Source organism: Typopeltis vanoorti, chromosome 5, assembly GCF_054136105.1.
Source record: "Typopeltis vanoorti isolate ZY-2024b chromosome 5, IOZ_Tvanoo_1.0, whole genome shotgun sequence".
Lineage (NCBI taxonomy): Eukaryota > Metazoa > Arthropoda > Arachnida > Uropygi > Thelyphonidae > Typopeltis > Typopeltis vanoorti.
In genome coordinates this window covers 34,871,222-34,887,951 of record NC_143553.1, presented here as the reverse complement: position 1 = coordinate 34,887,951, position 16,730 = coordinate 34,871,222, and the positions used below count along the sequence as shown (strand labels likewise).

General features: G+C 37.1%; 1 protein-coding gene across 2 annotated transcripts in view; it reads right to left on the bottom strand.

Annotated features, from left to right (window-relative positions):
- The window catches only part of Mitofilin (inner membrane mitochondrial protein mitofilin), a 263,003-nt gene that overhangs the window by 78,810 nt on the left and 167,463 nt on the right, over positions 1 to 16,730 (bottom strand). For both annotated transcript variants that reach the window (XM_090392343.1, XM_090392344.1), the window contains exon 11: positions 3,324 to 3,415. In XM_090392343.1, the coding sequence (XP_090248469.1) occupies positions 3,324 to 3,415 (92 nt within the window). The remainder of the gene's footprint in view (positions 1 to 3,323; positions 3,416 to 16,730) is intronic.

The window sequence follows — 16,730 nt, the reverse complement described above, 5'->3', positions numbered from 1 at the left end:
TATGATTGAAACTTTTAAACTGTTGAAAGGTGGTTACAGGGTTGGCACTGGGGAGTTCTTTCGGTTGGTTCAACAGAGGGAAGGAGTGATGACAAGAGACCATCCCTGGAAGTTACGAAAGGAAACCGTGAGCAAGAGGGTGAGGAGTGGTTTCTTTGCTGCATGGAGGGTGGTCGAACCATGGAATGCATTGCCTGATGGAGTAGTGAGAGTGAGAACGGTCAATGAGTTTAAGGAGTGATATGATAGACTTTGTGTTTCTTAGGGGGGACCTCTCCTTGATGAGTCTTGATAGACTTTGTGTTTCTTAGGAAGGACCTCCCATGATGAGTCTTTTGACTCCATGGAGACCTGGATAGTAATAATAAAATAATAATAATAATAAAAAAAAAATACTGGAAGACTTCATAAACAAAGAAAAACAAGGAACTCATTATAGTTTAATCATAGGTGACTTAAACCCAAAAATAGGAATAAAATCAAATGCACAAGAACTTCCAACAGGAAAATCTGGACTAGGAGACAGGAATGAATGTAGAGAAAGATTAATTGAATTTGCAACCAAATATCAGCTAAATATAGATAATACCTTCTTTAAAAAGAGACCTCAACAAAGATGGACATGGAAAGGAGCAAATGATACAACACAAAATGAAATAGATTACATCCTAACCAATAGAATGAATATAATCAAAGATGTAGGTGTCTTAAATAAATTTAACACAGGAAGCGACCATGGAATGTTAAGAGGAAGAATAAGTATAAATACAAGAGTAGAAAGAAGAAAACTTATACAAAAGAAAACATATGACACTATAACAAATGAAATGGTTAAACAAAATAGAAAAATATTCCAAATGGAAAAAAATAAAAGGATATCGGAAGCGAAAGAAGAAAAAGATTTAAATACTCTAAACCAAGATATTATAGATATAATTATAAACAGCTTAAATAAGATAAAAAGAACTAAAGAAAAACAGCAGACACCAGCAAAAGAAACTACACTAATCTCTACACCTAATCAAAAAAAAAAAAAAAAAAAAGAAGAAACATGAAGCAAAATTTAAATCAAATAGAAAAGGCAGAACTTAACAAAACCATCAAAAGGAGAATAAGAAAAAGAAATAAGAGAATATAATACAAAGAAACTATTGAAAAAAGTAAAAGGATCAAAACTACCATGAGAATACTACATGAAGGAAAAGTACAAATAATAATAATAATAAAGACAAGAATGGTAAATTGATCCAGGAAAGACAAAAAATAATAGAAAGAATAAGAATTCTACAGTAATTTATACAGCACTAAACAGTCAATCAGAACATAGAAATCCATTGCAAAGTGGAAGTACCATCAATATTGATTGAAGAAATAGAAAAAGCCTTAAAAGAAATGCCAAATAATAAAAGCCTGCGACCAGATAAAATTATAACATATGATAAGACATGGAGGAAAATAATTACTAAAAAAAAAAAAAAAAAAAAAAGTTCAAATGCTTTTTAATAAATGCTTGACAGAATTTAAAATCCTAAATGACTGGAACAAAGCACAAACAGTCTTAACCACCTTACCGGCCATTAAAGATCAAATATGCATCCTCAAAAGCTTCGTATCCATTATAAATTTCAATGTAATATCAATGGTATTACAATTTTAATATGCACTTCGCATCCATGGAAATGTGGACGTATATATACGTCCTGGCCGGTAGCGTGGTTAATGTACAAAAATGAAGGTCATACATATCTAAAAAACTACAGGCTGATTAGCCTGCTTTCACATATGTATAAATTATTCACCAAAGTACTAGCCAAACTAATGGCCACCTTGAAATTATTAACCAGATAATAGAAAAAACAAATAAATACAATATACCACTTTGTATGGCATTTATAGATTATGAAAAGTCATTTGACATTCTAGAATGTAACAAGTAATATATAATTAAATAATTTAAAAGCAAAAATTAAAATAGAGGAATAAGACAAGGAAATACAATGTCATCAACAATATTCAATGCTTGCCTACAAGAAATATTTAAAAATCTAAATTGGGGGAAAAAAAAGATATCAGAATGAATGGTCAATATCTAAGCAATTTAAGATTTGCTTAGATATTGTACTATTTTCTAAAACACCTAGAGAGCTAAAATAAATTATTAAAGAATTAAATACAGAAAGCAACAAGTCTGGTGTCAACATAAATATTGATAAAATTAAAATCATGTACAACAAAAATATAAACTACAATCAAAAGATAGAAATAGAAAATGTAAGTAAATTCAAATATCTAGGTCAAATAATTAACATAAACAGAAACAGAAATTGGGGACATGAAATAAAACAAAGAATAAACCAAGGATGGAGACAATTTGGAAATGCAATAAAATTTTTAAAGAAAACATACCTGTCTAAAAAGAAAAGCATATGAACAATGCATCATAGAGCAGAAACCTTGGAGCATCACAAGAAGACTGGAAAATAAATTAGAAGCCGCACAGAGAAACATGGAAAGATCAATGTTAGATATAAAAAAAAAAAATGGAGATGGACAGGACATCGCCAGACAGGGAGACAACCACAGGACAAAAATTTGTAGAGAATGGCAAGTACAAGAAGGTTCAAGAAGACCTGGCAGACCATCAACAAAGTGGAGAGATGAACTACATCATTCAATGGGAAATGACTTCAGCTTCTGGACCAGAGACAGAGAAATGTGGAAAATAGGGAGGAGATCAATGTCCAGCAGTGGACGAATAAGGATTAATTATGGTGATGATATTCTACTTATGTCTCTGCTGCATAAGTCAAAATGGCCAAAAAGCAACTATTATTGATCTAAAGCTTGCACTTCCTTTTCTATATTTACTGCAATTTCCTTTATTCTGTTTCCCAATTTGCTTTTTTTTTTTTTTTTTTTTTTTTGTGATTTCCTCTGTTCTGTTTCCTGCTACGTCCTTTGTTTATGTATAGTTCCTGCCACATACAAGCACTGTTTTGTTCTGAATCTGACATCATGTGCTAAGAATTTCAGTTCACTATCGTGAAGGTTTGAGCTTTTATTGATTGTAATAGTGAGATTAAAATAGCATTAGTTCTATGGGGGAAAAAATATTGCCTATTGGAAAAAATAATAAATAAGAAACAGCACTATTGTGCTGTTTCTTATTTCTTCTTATTATTATTAATGCAATCTAAGACTTATGATAATCAGTGAAGTAAGTACAGTGCTCATGTTTAAGAACTTATAAATTAGATAACACTATTTTTACAAATGCATGAAACCAATTAAATTATCTTAATACTATTCACAATAAAACTGACCTGCTGTTTGGCTAAATGTTTTTGCAGCTGGTCAACTCTTTGGTGTGCATGGGCAATAAGGAAATTCAATTCTTCTTCTGTGAGTTTGTTTCCTGTAAATTAAAATTTATATACTAGTTAATTAAATATACTCTTCTTATTTATTGACAAAATATACCAAATTGGCAATGATAACTGTGAAGCAGAAAGTGTGAAGAATAAGAGGAATGTGAAAAGTGAAAAAAGTAAATGAGGTTAGAAGGTTGGAATAAGGGTTAAAAATGCTAAATTGAAATTCAGTTGTTCAGAAGAAGTTACAAATGACATGGCATAGTTAAGCTGATTAACAATGTCATACAGAGAAGAGAAATGAGAAGAGACTGGTATTATTTCTCTCTTCTCATTTCTCTACATTTTTTTTTAATATTTCTGAAACAATCTTAAACGTATTCTACACACCTTTTCTTAATTTGTTCAGTTTCACATAACATTTTATCATCATTATCCTTGAATGAAAAAAGTTCAGCGAATCATTAATCACTAAAAGCAAAAATCTTTTACAATGTTGTAAATTAATGAGCTCCGATAATGCCTCCACCCCAACTTTCCATTTATTTCTATGAGAAAACAAGTCGTGAACTTCAATGCAAGTTTTGAATTATGTGAGGTTTTCAGGTAATTAGTTTATGGAATTAACAACGCATATAAAGTATATTAATTAAAGGTAACTTTAATGAATAACTTCTATATTTCGGCAACGTCACATTGCCATATTCAGGAACATAAAGATATGGTATGTGCATGCAGGCACTAACACAAAGCAAATGAGGAAGAAAGCAAGAAACTAATATTGTTCCTAAAGTCCTAATGGTGCCCTCTTGCGGGCTAATTTGGTAGTCTTGGCAGTTGGGCTGAAGTTCTCATAATGTAAGTCTCCCAAATTTGGGGTAGTTTCATGCACCCAAATTTGTTGAGGTTAGGAACGTTTTTTAGAGCTGCTAAAGATTCTTTGAATAATCTTTCATATTCAAACTTGCTGTGATGAATTATTTTTGTTTTCTTCCAACGAATTTTATGGTGGGTATCTAAGGCATGGTCTGCCAGCCCAGAGCGGCTGTACTGGTGAAACCGGATGTAGTCTTTGTGTTCTGAAATCCTGATATTAGTTGTTCTGCCTGTTTGGCCAAAGTAGGACAATTTGCAGCTGCAAGGGACCTGGTATACACCAGGTAGGTCTAGGGGAAGTGGTTGGTCTTTGGTGGAGCGGATAAGGGATGCCAACTTTTTATATGGTCTGTAACAGGAAGTAAGGTCATATTTTTTGAGGATATTGGTTATTTTCTCAGAGGTGCCCAGGATGTAGGGGATGGTGAAAGACTTGGTGTAATCTTTATTGTGGAGGGGGGGAGGGGGGTTGTGGTTAACGAATTCAAACAGCAGAAATGAAGTTCCTCAGAAAAACAGCTGGATATACCAAGTGGGAACACAAAACAAATGAAGAAATCTTACAATCCCTAAAAATCAAACCAATTTATTATTACATAAGACAGTATAAACAAAAATGGCTAGAACATTTAAATCGAATGGACAACAGCAGACTACCAAAAATATTATACAGATACAAAATAAGTGGGAAAAGAAGAATCGGAAGACCAAGTAAGAGATGGCATGAGACCAGAACAGGCCACATGGCCTATATTCCATGATAGGAAGAAGAAGAGTATTTTTTGGATTTTTTTGGGGTTATAGCCATTGGCTAAGAAAGTGTTGAGGAGGTGGTTTAGTTCAGTAGTTAGGGCCTTGTCATCTGAGCAGATTAATTTTGCCCTGTTATATAGTGTTTTTATAACCCCATATTGTTGTGTGTGTGGGGGGGGACTGCTGGTGAATGTATCTGCCAGTATGGGTGGGTTTTCTGTGAACAGAGAAAACCAAAGATCCATCAAGCTGGCGGGTGATTAAAGTGTCTAGGAAGGGGAGGGTGTTGTTCTCCTCTTTTTCTAAGGTGAACTGGACTCTGGGGTGTTGGTTGTTTAAGTGTGTTAGGAAGGAATGGAATGTGTCTGAGCCATGTGGCCAAATAGCAAACACATTATCCACATAACGAAGCCAAATAGTGGGTTTTTGTGGGGCGGAGTTTAAGGCTTTCTCTTCAAATGTCTCCATAAAGAAATTGGCCAAGGGTGGGGAAAGCGGTGAACCCATGGCTGTCCCTTCTATCTGTTTGTAGAACTTTCCTTGCTAAACGAAATAGCCTGAGTTCATTGTGAACTGAAATAGGGCTGAGATATTGGGAGGAAACTTGGCTTGGATGAGCTCTAGGGTTCCTTTGAGTTGGACATTAGTGAATAGGGAGGAGACGTCAAAACTGACCATTATGTCAGTGTGTTGGAGTGCGAGGTTTTCTATACTGGCTTTAAAGTGGGCTGAGTTTTTTATGTGTGATGGTGTGTTGCCAGTGTAGTGTGTGAGCGTTTTGGCTAAATGTTTGGCTAATTTATGTGTGGGGGAATCAATGCAATCCACTATGGGACGCAATTGCACATTTTGTTTATGTATTTTTGGGAGTCCATATAATCGGGGGGGTCTAGAGTTATAAGGTTTTAGTTTGTTGGTGACTTCCACAGGCCAAGAAGTGACCTTCTTAAGGAGTCTGTGGAGAGTTCTATTCTGAGAGCTGGTCGGATTATATTCAATGGGGAGGTAAGTCGTACGGTCTAGTACTAAAGCAGTTAGCTTACCTTTGTAGTCTGATTGATTGAGCACCACAGTGGCGTTTCCCTTATCAGCCTTGGTGATTACTATTTTTTTGTTGTTTTTCAATTCTTGTAGGGCTGCATATTCATTTTTGGATAAGTTGGTTTTGGGAGGTTTGGCTTTAGTGAGAACACCGACTACATCCAGTCTAACGTTGTTGGCGATATGGTTAGGCAGGTTGCGAATCCCACGTTCTATCTGGATCATGATTTCTTCGGCAGGTATTCTTTTTGGAGCTGGGCCAAATTGTGACCACGTGAAAGTGCGGTGAGTGCTTCAGGCTTTAAAACTGCCGATGAGAGGTTGACTATAGTGTTGAGTGGTGGCTGTGGTGAGGAGGTAGAATTCTTTGTCAGGTTTTCGTATTTTTTCAAGTGCCGACTTCGTATTTTTTTGAATTCTTTTTTTGCCGATGCGCATGAGACGTCGTAAAGTATTGACCATAGATCATGGCCGAGTGTATCCGAAAGCTCTTCCTCTAGCGCCCGTAAGGTTTTGTTTTCGTCGGCAAGGAGAACGCGCGTCACGGTAATTTGTTCTCTTAACAGGGCGAAGCTAATGCGATTATAAATGCGCAGAGCTTTCTCGGAAGTAAAACGGTGCTTCAATATAACACAATGAGCGATCACTTTGTTATCCCGGCAGCGTTTTAGGAACGTCAGACGATTTATTTGCCTCGATATCTTCAACCTGAATTTGCCGTATTGACGGGCCTTTCGTGCGATAGCATCTCCATGGATGATCACGATTCTAGTAGCAAGGCTTATACTTTGGTCAGACATAACTGGTAATTAGTTTACGGAATTAACAACGCATATAAAGTATATTAATTAAAGGTAACGTTAATGAATAACTTCTATATTTCGGCAACATCACATTGCCATCTTCAGGAACATAAAGATATGGTATGTGCATGTAGGCACTAACACAAAGCAAATGAGAAAGAAAGCAAGAAACTAATATTGTTCCTAAAGTCCTAATGGTACCCTCTTGCGGGCTAATTTGGTAGTCTTGGCAGTTGGGCTGAAGTTCTCATAATGTAAGTCTCCCAAATTTGGGGTAGTTTCATGCACCCAAATTTGTTGAGGTTAGGAACGTTTTTTAGAGCTGCTGAAGATTCTTTGAATAATCTTTCGTATTTAAACTTGCTGCTATGAATTATTTTTGTTTTCTTCTAACGAATTTTATGGTGGGTATCTAAGGCATGGTCTGCCAGCCCAGAGCGGCTGTACTGGTGAAACCGGATGTAGTCTTGGTGTTCTGAAATCCTGATATTTGTTGTTCTGCCTGTTTGGCCAAAGTAGGACAATTTGCAGCTGCAAGGGACCTGGTATACACCAGGTAGGTCTAGGGGAAGTGGTTGGTCTTTGGTGGAGCGGATAAGGGATGCCAACTTTTTATATGGTCTGTAACAGGAAGTAAGGTCATATTTTTTGAGGATATTGGTTATTTTCTCAGAGGTGCCCTGGATGTAGGGTATGGTGATAAACTTGGTGTAATCTTTATTGTGGAGGGGGGGGGGTTGTGGTTTACTGGTTTTAGTATTTTTTGGATTTTTTTGGGGTTATAGCCATTGGCTAAGAAAGTGTTGAGGATGTGGTTTAGTTCAGTAGTTAGGGCCTTGTCATCTGAGCAGATTAATATTGCCCTGTTATATGGTGTTTTTATCCCCCCCCCCTCACAACAATATGGGGTTATAAAAACACTATATAACAGGGCAAAATTAATCTGCTCAGATGACAAGGCCCTAACTACTGAACTAAACCACATCCTCAACACTTTCTTAGCCAATGGCTATAACCCCAAAAAAATCCAAAAAATACTAAAACCAGTAAACCACAACCCCCCCCCCCCTCCACAATAAAGATTACACCAAGTCTATCACCATCCCCTACATCCAGGGCACCTCTGAGAAAATAACCAATATCCTCAAAAAATATGACCTTACTTCCTGTTACAGACCATATAAAAAGTTGGCATCCCTTATCCGCTCCACCAAAGACCAACCACTTCCCCTAGACCTACCTGGTGTATACCAGGTCCCTTGCAGCTGCAAATTGTCCTACTTTGGCCAAACAGGCAGAACAACAAATATCAGGATTTCAGAACACCAAGACTACATCCGGTTTCACCAGTACAGCCGCTCTGGGCTGGCAGACCATGCCTTAGATACCCACCATAAAATTCGTTGGAAGAAAACAAAAATAATTCATCGCAGCAAGTTTAAATACGAAAGATTATTCAAAGAATCTTCAGCAGCTCTAAAAAACGTTCCTAACCTCAACAAATTTGGGTGCATGAAACTACCCCAAATTTGGGAGACTTACATTATGAGAACTTCAGCCCAACTGCCAAGACTACCAAATTAGCTCGCAAGAGGGCACCATTAGGACTTTAGGAACAATATTAGTTTCTTGCTTTCTTCCTCATTTGCTTTGTGTTAGTGCCTGCGTGCACATACCATATCTTTATGTTCCTGAAGATGGCAATGTGACGTTGCCGAAATATAGAAGTTATTCATTAAAGTTACCTTTAATTAATATACTTTATATGTATTGTTAATTCCGTAAACTAATTACCAGTTATGTCTGACCAACGTATAAGCCTTGCTACTAGAATAGAGGTTTTCAGGAACGTCCATCTTGCACAAAATTCGACTAAAGTGTATTTCGTTTAAAGATTTATTATTCTTTATTTTTTGCTTGTCATCTTTTGCCAAAGAATTCTAATATACTCATTCATGGTTTCTTCTATTTTGAGTCTTTTTTGAGGACAAAGTCATGAGCAAAATCTTGAACAATCTTGAAATTCTCGTAGAAAGGCATAGACGTTGGTTGTACATGCTTACTAAATGACTTAAGGAAATTACATCGTACAATAGAATAAACATTAAATTAAACTTTAACATATTTCCTAATATTTCGGCAATGTCACGTTGCCATTTTCAAAGGAATTTACAATAAAGACAATGTGCACGCAGGCAATATACACAGTAAATGAGGATCGAAGCAAGGAAGCTATGGTTTTCCTAAAAGTCCTGATGCCCCCTAGCGGGATAAGTAGGTATTCTTGGCTGTTGGGCTGAAGGTCTACTGATGTAAGCCTCCCAAATTTGAGGCAGTCTCATGCAACCAAATTTGTTGAGGTTTGGCATGTTTCTTTGGGCTGAGGCTGATTCCATGAATAGTCTCTCGTATTTGAACTTGTTACGGTGTACTATTGTGGCTTTCTTCCACCGTATTCTGTGGCGTGCATCCAGAGCATGGTCTGCAAGACCAGAGCGGCGCTGTATTGGTGAAACTGGATGTAGTCCTGGTGTTCTGAAATTCTGATATTCGCTATCCTGCCTGTTTGGCCAAGGTTGGTCTGGGGGGGGGGGAGTGGTTGGTTTTTAGTGGAGCAGATAAGGGATGCCAATTTTTTGTATGGTCTGTAACAAGAGGTCAAGTCATGTTTTTTAAGATTTTTGTAATTTTTTCCAAGGTGCCTCAGATGTAGGGAATGGTGATGGATTTAGAGTAATCCTTGTTGTGAGGGGGAGAGGGGTTGTGGTTTACTGGTTTCAATATTTTTAGGATTTTTTTTGGGGGGGGTAGCCATTGGCTAAGCAAGTGTTGAGGATGTGATTTAGTTCATTGGTTAGGGCAATGTCATTTGAACAGATTAGTTTGGCCCTGTTGTATAGTGTCTTAACAACTCCATATTGTTGTGAGGGGGGGGGGAATGTATCTGCCTGTATGGGTGGGGTTTTCTATACACTGAGAAAACCAAGGTTCCATTAGGCTGGCGGGTGACTAGTGTGTCTAGGAAAGGGAGGCTGTTGTTTTCCTCTTTTTCCAGGGTGAACTTAATTCTGGGGTGTTGGTTGTTTAAGTGTTAAGAAGGATAGGAGTGTATCAGAGCCATGTGGCCAAATAGCGAACACATCATCAACGTAGTGAAGCCATATGGTTGGTTTTTGTGGGGCAGAGTTTAAGGCTTTCTCTTCAAAGGTCTCCATATAGAAATTTTGAAAGTTCAAACAATCTTGAAAGTTTTCCATTCGTAAAATTACTATCTTTAGATTAGTATTAATTTCAATTTCATTTTCCAAATGAAACTTCTGAAGTGTTATAATATATTATAATTTATACACTATGAATGGGATATAACATATGCCCACTGCACACTATGGTGAGCCCATACATACATGGCAATAACGCTGTAGGTTCAGCAACATCTTGTGGGAACTGATAATTAAAAAATATATTTTAATGTTTAAAGTAAATAAAAAAAGTAATTACTAAAATAAAGAACCAAAAGGCTTTAGTTTGGCAATGTAAATTTACACATGCAAAGTGGATATTAGATCCAGCATTATTTCAGAGAGCTTGCAGGAATACATTCCTCAGTTTCCCCAAGTCGCCTTAGTATGGGCTACTTAAAAGACACAACTGCTGCCCAAGCATCCATATATTCGCATTTTAAAAATAAAAAGAAGTATTATTTTTTGTAATTACATCCCCATTAATCTTAATAATGAGTTATGCATTAACATTTTAGGTCAGGGATGGCTGCCCACTTTTAATAGAGTCAGCTCTCATTTTTTATCATACACTGTTATAGTGAACTTATTTACTGTAATTATAAAACTAAAAAATTTCTAGTCAAAGCTCCATAGTATCGATGCTATTCTTATATAGGAAATTTGCAATAACAATCCTGCAACTATAATAATTTTATAGTGAGAACTCTATGTCATTAGCTGTAGCACCAATGCTTATTTCAAAAGATTGATTTGGTATGACAGACATGCGTTATTGAAGAGTTAGCTTCATTTCATTCTTATGTTACAGGTGTTGTTTTGGATTATGCTGAAACAACTAAGGCCATCAGGAATGTTGTCAGCATTTACTTTCTCAGGCAAGTTTTATACATTCTACAGGAGGTGGGCAGATGAGTATGCAAGAGGAAAAATACAGCCACCTGTTGTGAGAGGATTTTATATATTTTTTTAAAATTTATCCCACAACCTGTAGCAGATTCAGTTATCTATGAATGGGGTACAGGTAACAACTGAGAAAGAACAAATCTATTGACATTTTTCTTGAAGAACTGGAAGTTGCTGTTGTTGAGAAACACATAATGAGGAAGGCTGTTCCAGAGATGGAGGCAGATAGAATAAATGAGAAAGAGAAGAGGCAGGTTGATTGGGTTTGCAGTTGTACTGAAAAGGGATGACGGGTAGAAATGGTGCATCAGTGAGACAGAGATTGAAGTCTATGAGGGGAGGATTATCTATGAGCTGAAATGCTCTCCTGTAGACAGCATCAGGAATTTTTAGGAGCACTATCCCAAAATGTGTGAACAGTATTCTAAGGATATGCTGATTTGGAATTTGTATAGCATTAGGAGTTGGGTAGGAATAAAATAGCATCTTGAGCAGAAAAGAATGCCTAGTTTTTTAGAGGTGTCAGTTCAAAGAGAAAGATCTGATCTTGTCTGATATCTGTGTGTTAACACGTTCGCTGCCAACTACGAGTATACTCATAGTGGGTAAACCTGCTTCACAAGCCAGCTACGAGTATACTCGTATGACGCTTACCGCCGGGAACAAGATTATTGTAGTGACCTTGAAGAAGTGAAAATGCTTGGCTTGTGGGGCTAGCATCAAAACTGTGTATTCTCATAGACCGTATATGCTCTGTACACGCCAACTACGAGTATACTCGTAGGACGCTTACCTCCGGTAACGAGATTATCGTACTGACCTTGAAGAAGTGAAACTGCTCGGCGTAGGGGAACAGACCATGCCAAAGTAGCGTGGCAGCGAACGTGTTAATCAGGGCAAACAAAGATGAGTTGAGATTTCATTTTGTGAAAGAAAAGGCAGGACCTTCATTTTGCTGGCAATGAAGGTGACCATGTCATCCCAGTGACTAAAGGATGACATAAGTTAATGTTTAAAGCAATGGATGCATATGATCTTAAAATTTGGGATGTGTAAGAACTATATCATGGTTTGTCAAAAGAGCACATCCAAATGTTGGATTTGATATCCACTTTACTTATATAATTTTGCATTGCTAAAATGAAGCCTTTTGTCTCTTTATTTTAATAAATACTTTACGCACCGACTGAGAGTTCACTTACGGAAAATACACCTCTCCGATGGTTCAAATTCCTTAGTACTGAGTTTTTGCTCTCTTAGGTTTCAACCTAGTTTCATCTCTGACAAAAACCAATGAGTTTGAAACAGCTGTCAGACTAGTGAAACTTTATAAAAATTAGGAGGCGAATATACGGGCGCTTTGAGTGTTCGTCACTTCTTATAAGGTTCGGCTAGGGCAACTCAGTATGATGGCAGGCAGTGTATTCCCGCAAACTTTCTGGTCAATTTTTGCACGAAACTTTTAGTTTCTGTATTTGGCTTTGAAATGATGTTGGATTTAATATCCACTTAATTTATATAATTTTGCATCGCTGAAATGAAGCCTTTTGGCTCTTTATTTTAGTAAGTACTTTACACACTGACCGAGAGTTCGCTTACGGAAAACACACCTCTCCAATGCTTCGAGTTCCTCATTACTGAGAGTTTTTGCTCTCTTAGGTTTCTACCTAGTCTCCGACGAAAACCAATGAGTTTGAAACAGTTTATGCACCAACTGACAGTTCGCTTACGGAAAATACACCTCCCTGATGCTTCAAGTTCCTTAATACTGAGAGTTTTTGCTCTCTTAGGTTTCTACCTAGTCTCTGACGAAAACCAATGAATTTGAAACAGCTGTCAGACTAGTGAAACCTTATCAAAATGAATCAATAGGAGGCGAATATACGGGTGCTTTATATTTGCTTATGGACTCATAGTATGGCGGCGGTGTATTCCTGCAAGCTCTCTGGTCAATTTTCGCATGAAACTTTTATAGTTTCTGTATTCGGCTTTGAAATGATGTATTTAATATCCACTTAATTTATATAATTATGTATTGTATTCAAATCACACACTCGAAGTGTGTTGCAGACTGTATATCCATATGATCATTTCCTTTGTATTTACACACCATGAACAATAAGGGACCAAAAAAAGCTAGAAAGGTTTTCAAGCAGTATAAACATATAGTTTGTAAAATTTATTTACTAAAGAATTTCATAATAAACAGTCTTTCTGTAAGAAGACTGATGATTTTTAATTGGTAGCCATTGCTTAATTCAGTTTTTAAAAAAATCCTAAAAAGTGCAAGAAAGGTTGATACTCAAAGGGAAAGGGATGGCCTGGGATGTAGAGAGAACATCTGGATTTTGGGATGAGTAAGGAGAAAACGCAATGGCTTGAGGAAGGTATATGGATAAGTCACATCCAGGAATGACCTGTTATGTTTGTATATGAATGCTAGAAGTATCAGAAACAAGGGAGATCAAATGGTTGAACTGATCGAGTTCATTCACCCAAACAAAAGTTGTTGGAATAAGTGAGACATCGCTGGACATGAAGATGACATCTTGACAGGAACAGAGATGGAAGGGTATGACATATTTCATGAAGATAGAAAGGATATGAAAGAAAGGAAAGGATAGAAAAAATAGATATGTCCATATAAGGTAGAGATGCTATGAGGGAACAGAGATGAAAAACTTTGTTGGATATTGCTATAGACCTGGTAATGTGGAGGATAGTGACCATGAAATGTATAAGCAAATTAGCCAAGCAAATAGGAAAAGGGTGATCATTATGGGTGATTTTAATTCTGGCAATGTAGATTGGGATGATGAGATTGCAACTGGAAGTAAAGAAAACGAGTATCTTGAGTTTGTGAGGGACAAACTACCTACCCCGGGCAGTACGTAACAGAGGGTACAAGAGGATTGAGGGTCTTGGATTTGATCATCTCATCAGAGGATGTTATTAAAAATGAGGTGTCAAATCTCCCTCCAGTTGGTGAGAGTGACCATGAAGTGATTACCTGGCTGGTTGTCAACCACGTGAGGACTTCTGTGAAGAAAGGATATATGTGGAACTACAAGACTGGTGATTATGAGAAGATCAGGAGACAGCTTGCAGCTGTAGCATGGAATGAGGAATTGGGGAAAAGTAGATTAATGTTGTTTGGGTGTTCCTCAAAATAGCACCCAAACAGCATAATTTTCTTTCTTTGATTTTGCCAGCAAAGGTTGGTCGAATGGTAGAGCCTCTGCTACTAATGGCACACGAAAAAAGATAAGCAAGTTTGAGCACGGTTAGTAGTTCGAAGGGAATCAATCATTTGATTCTGTTGGCACACTCTCCCTCGGATGAGTCTTTGGACTCCATGGAGGTGTCACATAATAATAATAATAATAATTTGATTTGAAACATCTAGTAGAAGCAATGTCTAAACGTATTCAAATGATCAAAAAGGTTAAAGACATGTGTAAAATGGATTGAATGATGAGATTAAGCATGGAACAGAGAAAGACACATTTTGGAGGCAACATAAGATGAGTTGTAATAATCTAACATGAGGAGTACAAAGAACAGGCAAGGAAGGTGACTCGGTTGGTAAGGATAGCAAAAATGTAGTATGAGCAATGGTGAACTAATGAAGAAAAAAAAATCATAGGGAGTTCTTTTGATATGTAGCCATCAAACAAAAAAAAGAACAATTATGGTAGGATGAGGTAGGAAATGGTATAAGGACAACTGCTGTGGAAGATATAGCTGATATATTTAATTAGCAGTTCATAAAGGTCTTTCATTCTTGTCAATGTGATATTATTATTATTATTATCTGAGAACTCCAGGGAGTCAAGGACTCATCGAGGGAGGCTGTAAATTACCCAACCCAGCTATCATACTTCCCTTAAATTCATTTACACTAGATGCACTCACCACCCCTAAGGGCAAATTATTCCACTCACTCACTCACTGCTCTCTGAGAGAAAAACCTAGATCTTACCCCTTTCTTGGCTAAGAACAACCTTAACTTAAATGGATGCCCCCCCCCCCCCCCGTGTTCTCTCCCCACCTTCCATATAATGAAAAATTTCATCATTTGAAATGCTATAACACCCATTCAAAAGTTTATAGACCTCTATCATATCACCCCTCTTTCTCCTGTTAACCAGAGTCTGTAATCCACATACTCGCAATCTGCCCTCATAATCTAAATCCCATAATCCAGATATAATCTTTGTAACTCTTCTTTGCACCCTTTCCACAGCTTCTTTATCCCCTTGAAACCCAGGAGACCAAATCTGCGCACAGCAATACAAGTGTGGTCTTATCATCTTATAAAGAGGCAATATTACTTCCTTATCCTTACATGTCAAGGTTTGCTTCAGCATAGAAATTATCCTCTGAGTTGTATTTACAACTTTTGCTATGTGACTTTTGAACTTTAAATTCTTATCCACCAATACACCAAGATCCCTTGCCTCTTCAGTTTCTTGTAGCATAACCCCGTTAATATAATAGGCCGCTGGAACTCTAATCACGCCAAAGTGCATAACTTTACACTTACTAACATTAAAGTGTAAAGTAATGCACTCAGATTTCCAGTCTATTCAAATTATTTTGTAATTGCTGAATATCAGTGGCATCCCAGATTGCCCTGCCTATCTTCGCATCATCAGCAAACAATGATGATGCGAAGATAGGCAGGGCAATCTTCGCATCATCATTGTTTGCTGATGATGCGAAGATAGGCAGGGCAATCGCATCGCATCATCGCATCATCAGCAAACAATTGGAAATCTGATGATAGACCCTGCTTGAAGTCATTAATGTATAGATTGAACAATAATGGCCCAAGGACTGAACCCTGAGGTACACCACTGGTTACCTTAAATCTGGTAGATTCACACCCACTGTATACCACTTTTTGATATCTGTCTGTTAACCATCCCCTGATCCAAGTCAATAGATTATAATCCAATACCATATTCTCCAGTTTACGCAACAGCCTATCGTGTGGTATCCTATCAAATGCCTTAGAAAAATCCAACATTATCATAATGTATCCATTTCCTTTATCCAACTCGACCGTAGCATTGTTATAAAATATGAGCAAATTGCTAAAACATGACCTTCCTTTAGTAAATCCATGTTGTTCCCTGCAGAGTATAGAATGATTGTCTACCCATTTCTGTATGCAAGTTCTTACTAATTTCTCTAAAATCTTCACTACCACACCAGAAATACTAATAGGTCGGTAGTTACACACATCAGTTTTTGCACCACCCTTGTGCAATGGAACTATATTACATTCCTGTGTTATCATTCCTGAGCTGAGACTCAAGTTATACAAATGTGTGAAAGGCCTAGCCAATTCAGCTGAACATTCCTTTAACAAAAGGGCAGATATTCCATCTGTCCCTATTGACAAATTCTTATCCAGGTTATGCAAAAGCTTTTAAACCTCACTTTCATGAACCTTTAGCTCTTCATCCAATGTAGCAGTAGCACTGTACACCATGTTACATACACCTGGTTGATATATCTTAGCAAAGTGAGCACTCATTAACTGAACAATCTCCTTAGCTTCCGACACTTATGTACCATATGCATTCAATAAAGTTATTCCTCCACATTCACTCTTTCTTTTGCTTGCGGCATAATGATAAAATTCTTTTGGAATTTTATCATTATGCTGCAAGCCTTTAGCTTGCATGGCCAATTTCTTTTCATACTCCGTTTTAGCTTTTCTCATAATACTC